Source organism: Rhinolophus ferrumequinum, chromosome 24, assembly GCF_004115265.2.
Source record: "Rhinolophus ferrumequinum isolate MPI-CBG mRhiFer1 chromosome 24, mRhiFer1_v1.p, whole genome shotgun sequence".
Classification (NCBI taxonomy): domain Eukaryota; kingdom Metazoa; phylum Chordata; class Mammalia; order Chiroptera; family Rhinolophidae; genus Rhinolophus; species Rhinolophus ferrumequinum.
Window position 1 is genome coordinate 7,789,896 of NC_046307.1, and position 5,423 is coordinate 7,795,318.

General features: G+C 41.0%; 1 protein-coding gene across 1 annotated transcript; it reads right to left on the minus strand.

The window, feature by feature from the left end:
* Positions 1 to 1,605: 1,605 nt before the first annotated feature.
* Positions 1,606 to 5,371, minus strand: HINT1 (histidine triad nucleotide binding protein 1). The gene is made up of 3 exons (XM_033096380.1): positions 5,173 to 5,371; positions 3,105 to 3,209; positions 1,606 to 1,926 (listed from the first exon to the last, which is right to left on the minus strand). The coding sequence occupies exons 1-3, from the start codon at positions 5,281 to 5,283 to the stop codon at positions 1,762 to 1,764; spliced, it is 381 nt and encodes a 126-aa protein (XP_032952271.1). The 5' UTR covers positions 5,284 to 5,371; the 3' UTR covers positions 1,606 to 1,761.
* Between the last annotated feature and the right edge of the window lie 52 nt (positions 5,372 to 5,423).

The following is a 5,423-nucleotide window of genomic DNA, read 5'->3' on the forward strand; positions in this document are numbered from 1 at the left end:
TTAGTGACCTAGTAAGTAAAATGTTTCTCTGTTCTGTGATCCATTCTAGCAAATGAATCGAACCTAAGGATGGGATCCTGGGAACCTCTGATTTATAGCTAGTTCGTCAGAAGCACAGGTAACAGCCTGGACTTGCATCTGGTAAAGGGGGGGCAGAATCTTGTAGGACTGAACTCTTAACCCATGGAATCTGATGCTATATCTGGGTAGATAGTGTCAGAATTTAGTTGAACTGTAAGACACCCAGCTGGTGTCCAGAGATCAACTTGGTGCCATGTGAGAACCCCACCCCCCTTTACACATTGAAAATTGAATCTCAGAACCATTTAGGCAGAAAAATCAGACACAACCAGCAAGACAAATTTGCAGTTTGTCTACCTGATTTATTAGCACTGGTTTGACGAAATTAGTGGGAAAGATAATATGCCTAAAGCAAGCAGATTCAGCCTTCTTATACATAATACAGATGCCTATCTCATTATTACATTCTTTATAGTGGCACAAATCCCTCCAAAACTCTTCCCCAGAACTTTCCCTATTTTAAAAAAGCCATAAAGTACATAAAGCCATAAAAGTATTAGGGAAAGAAATATTTTTTTTAAATCCTCCTGTTGTGGAAAAGGCTTTTTAAAATATGGACTAAAAATCGATACATTATACAAATATTTTAAACACTACAAACAAAGTAAAAAATGAAAATTGGGAAAAATTATTTGTAAGACATAAATGGCTAATTTCCCTAACTCCCACCCCTAAAATATTTTAAAATCAAACAAAATTAAAAATTTAGAAAAACAATTTTCAATTAAATGTCTCAAACCTTACTAAAGTGGTCTTCTGAGAAATTAAAAATGGAAGGAACCCATAAGCACAAGGAGAATGAGAAGAGACAAAAGCAGAAAAGAAATATCAAAATTTGGAAGCTATAAAAGTGCCTACATGAAGGAAAGCCAAGAAGCAAAACAGTTTGCCGTGCAAACTTAGGAAGGCTAGGGTGTATGGCAAGACTAAAAACAGAAAGTTTCATTGTCAGTCTACATAAGAACTCAGACCCTGATATTCCCCGCCCAACTCCACACCGCCAGATTCATATACAACTTAAAATATTTTTGCTAGTGAGCACATCCACATTCAAAACAGTGTGTTTTCAATTTGGAAAATTAATTCTAACTAATGTTTTCAAGTCTTTATAACTTATCAATCTATGGCTTCATATGGTCATCAAAGATTCTGTGACAAATCTATTTTCATCCCTTCCAAGTTATCCCAACAGTCCAGGGGAAACCTGTGGGCTGGACAAAAAACATTGTTTCTAAACCCAAAACTATCCCTATCTTGACCAGTCACATCACATACTCTTCTGTTCTTAGGAAATAAGATAATTGGATTATAAAATTTTCTCTTAGACTACAAGGATATTTCTAAGCTAAAGCTAAATTTATGAACTCTTGTAACTTGTCTTCAAAGACCAGTCACACCATTGTAATAATGTACATAGGTTGCATCCTCCTTGGGGAGAAAAAAAACAAGATACCTCCCAAATTATGAACTCCACCTTCATACATCCCAACATATATATTTTTTCATAATAAATCAAATACAGAATTCAGACATGCAACAATGTTGTTTATTATGTATGGATTTTTCAAATGATTTCCTCAATCTGTCCATACACAGGGAAAAGTAAGTGTACTGTTTAACATAATAGAACTTGCGAAACTGATCATTGCCTAAGAAGGGAAAATTATCCCTAAAACATGCTTAACCCGGAGGCCAGTTCATCTGCCGACCGCCAAGAACATGGAGATGGACATGGTAGACAGACTGTCCCCCATCTGAGCCTTCATTCACCACCATTCGATAACCCTTCTTCAGGCCCAGATCAGCAGCACATTTCTTGCCAACAATCATTAAATGTCCAAGAAGCTGCAAAAGAAAAAAAAGTTTCTTAAGCACAGGGAATTTACAATTTCTTGCCATTAAATAACAAACTACCAAGGTGAAATATTAAATTAAAAAACTGCCAACATACTCTTTTGGGCAAATATTTGGAAACTCTTTTACTCCTAATACAACATAATTTACAATTAAAAACCCAGTAAGATTAGGTATTTATACATTACTAATTTCAATAAAAAATGAGACATAAATCTGCTCAAATAAAACAATTTTTAAATCATATTCCAAGTGATATTTAAGTTCTTTTAATAAAGCAAGACATCTTGCTTTCTTGTTATGGGGGCGTGTATCAATCAGGATAGGTTTGGTTATGCTGTGGTAACAAACCACCCCAAAATCTGGTTTACAACAAAGAAACATTTCTTAGACTTACTACATGTTCATCAGAAGTTGACCAGACTCTATTTCTACATCTTTTTCACTTGGAAACCTAGGCCGTTGGACCAATCTCTGTGTGATCATAGTGGCAGAGGGAAGAGAGAACATGGCAAACTAGGTGCTAACTCTTAAAAGTTTCCACTGAAAAGATATGTATCACTTCTGCTTGCATTCATTCATCGGCCAAATAGAGTCATATAACCAGGCCTGACATCAATGAGGCAGGAAGTATAATACACCCCTAAAGAATAGTAAATATTTATGAACGATTATACAGTCTACCACAAAGAGCATTAGGAAAAATTTTAATTGAAGCCTATACCTCCTGGCAAAACCAAATAATTATTTTTCTTTCCTTTAATAGTATTAATAGAACAGTCCATGAACCCTCTCCTGTTTGATATACTATTTCTTTGTTGAGAAAAAATTAGTCTCACCAACTAATCCTTATGTGGAACCCTTTCTGCTTAAGAATTTGTGGTGATAGACATTAACTAGAATTACTGTGGTGATCATTTCATAATAGATACATGTATTGAATCATTGTGTCATATACCTAAAACTAATATAAACTAATATAAAACTAATATATGTCAATTATATCTCATTTAAAAAAAAAATCACAATTTTACAATGCATTGAAGCCATAATGATTTTGTTTTCCTTAGTAATGCCCTTAGGAAAATGAAAACATAACATCAATTTAAGGTCAAAATTTAGTCTCCCAATTTAAAAAGAAAATAAATTGTGCTAGTAAATTTACTCACACTTTCATCATCATCTTCCGCTACAGAAATCTGGGATATATGCTTCTTGGGTATTACCAGAAAATGTGTTGGTGCTTGAGGGGAAATGTCATGAAAAGCAAGACACTAGGGAAAAGGGGGGAAAAAAAATCAAAGTTTAGTATATACATCTTATTCCTTTACACTAACCCCATGGGAAATACTATAGTAAATGCTAGGAAATTAGTAGTGTACACAATACATGTGGTCCCCTGGTCCTGTTCATGGAACTTACAGTCTGATGGGAAGATGGACAAACAAAAGTATAATTAACCAAAGATCCTACATATTATAAAGGAAAAGTAAAGGGTGAAATAAATGATTATCAGAGAAAAACCTGATACAGACTGGCTAGAAATTACGCATGTTAATCTTTGTCCACCTTTCCAGTCTGATCTCACACAACTCTTCCTGCTCTAGTCACAGCGGCCATCTCTCTCTACCTTCAGGGTTTTTTCAACTTCAGTTTCCTCTTACCATAATGATCCTCTCCCCACTCCACCCCAACTTTTGTCTAACTTAACCTGCCATTCATACCACAGCCACCAGCATATATAACCTTTCTGAAGATATCTTCTCTGATTCTCCTCCCCACCTTTCCTAGGTCAGGAGCCCTGGTTGTGCAATTTCCAGTTTTTTCCCTTACTGCAGTATATTTTTTCCTTTACTGTAGTTATATATTTATCTGGTATTTGACTAATACCTATTTATTTTTCCCTATTTTACTTCTGTGTAGAAGTGAAGAGGGTAAGTAACATGTAGACAAATGACATACTACAAAAGTGTTTATCTTTTGTTCTCAATGAAGGTGGAAGCTGCTTGGACCTCATCCCAGCTTACCTGTCCCAGAAGTAATTCTACTTGGTACTCTATACAAAATGCTGTATCATTTAGATTGAATCATAATGTTATACTGTTGGGATTTCCCTGGTTCAAACGTCAGTATTTCAACGATCATTTATAAAAAGCAACTGAAAATGTTTCAAAAAAACAATGTGTGTTGCGTTTTCTAAAACAAAAGAACTTCCTTAACTAAACAAATGAAAGTATTTAAATAAAATTCACCTCGAGGAACCTAATTAAATCTTAAAGTTTTGAATCTAATAATGCTCCTAGTAGCATAAAAGGAATGTTTCGCTTAAATTCCACATATCTCAATGTTAATATAACAAAAAGTTTACAGAACTTTTTTTATGTAAATCTCCTGCCCAGCTTTATCTGAGATCCAAACGCATAAATGCAACTACCCACTAAATATTTTACACAGGATATCTGAAAGTCACATCGACTGGGCCTTTCTAAAACAGAATTTCACCTACAGTGAAGTAAACAGAAACTACATTCTTAGTCCCTTGGCATAAAACTGCTTCCTGTCAAATATTATAAAAGGAACCATTCTTCCCGGGCGGGGCCCAAGGAAAGCAAATCGCCGATGCGTGCCCACTTAGTTGGAGTCCACGGCCAGAGCGGGGTGGGGGTGGGGATGGGGGTGACGAATTGGTGACAAGCTGGCCCCGCGCGTCCGCACGCCCCCCGTCCCCCGCCGCTCCGAGGCGTGTGCCCCGGGTCTTCTAGCGCAACCCGGCGTGGAGTGGCTCCGGGATCGCCCGGCAGGCCGGCTGTGCGCGGGAGATCGCGGAGATTGGGCCCGAGTCAGGGCGCGATCGGATTTCTCCCTGTCAGGCAGAGCGCTGGCGAGATTGTGAGATTCCTGACACAGGCGAGGTCCCAGGCAGCCGGGGAGCCGGCGGGCGCCCACGCCGAAGACCTGGCGCGGCCCCCCACAAGCGCCCAGACCCGCAGTGAGGGCCCCACGGGCGCCCGGCGGCATGGCCCGTGCCCGGGGCTGATAACGCGTAACCGGAGCGCCGGCACGCGCCGGCAGGCCGCCTCGGAGCGGCCGCGGCCCTGCCCGCTGGCTGGGGGCCCGCGGCAGAGGCCATGCGGGACGGCCAGGTCCCGGCCCTTCCCTTCCCTCTGCGGGAAACCGGCGTGTCCACGGGCGGCCGCCCGGTCTCAGCCCACGAGCGAAGTGGCGCCCGGTGCCTACCTGGTCATCCTCAAAAATGATTTTGGCTGGGATTTCCTTGCGAATGATCTTGCCGAAGATCGTGTCGCCACCAGGCCGGGCGGCCTGAGCCTTAGCGATTTCATCTGCCATCGCGGCCTCCCTCCCGCGCGGCCTTCCGAGAAGCTCGGGAGGAGGGAGGAGCCGGGGGAGCGGGCCGAGGGCGGGAGCGCGCGGCCAAGCCTGCGCTGGGACCGCTGCTCGCGCGGCTGAGTGGCCCTGCGCGTGCGCAT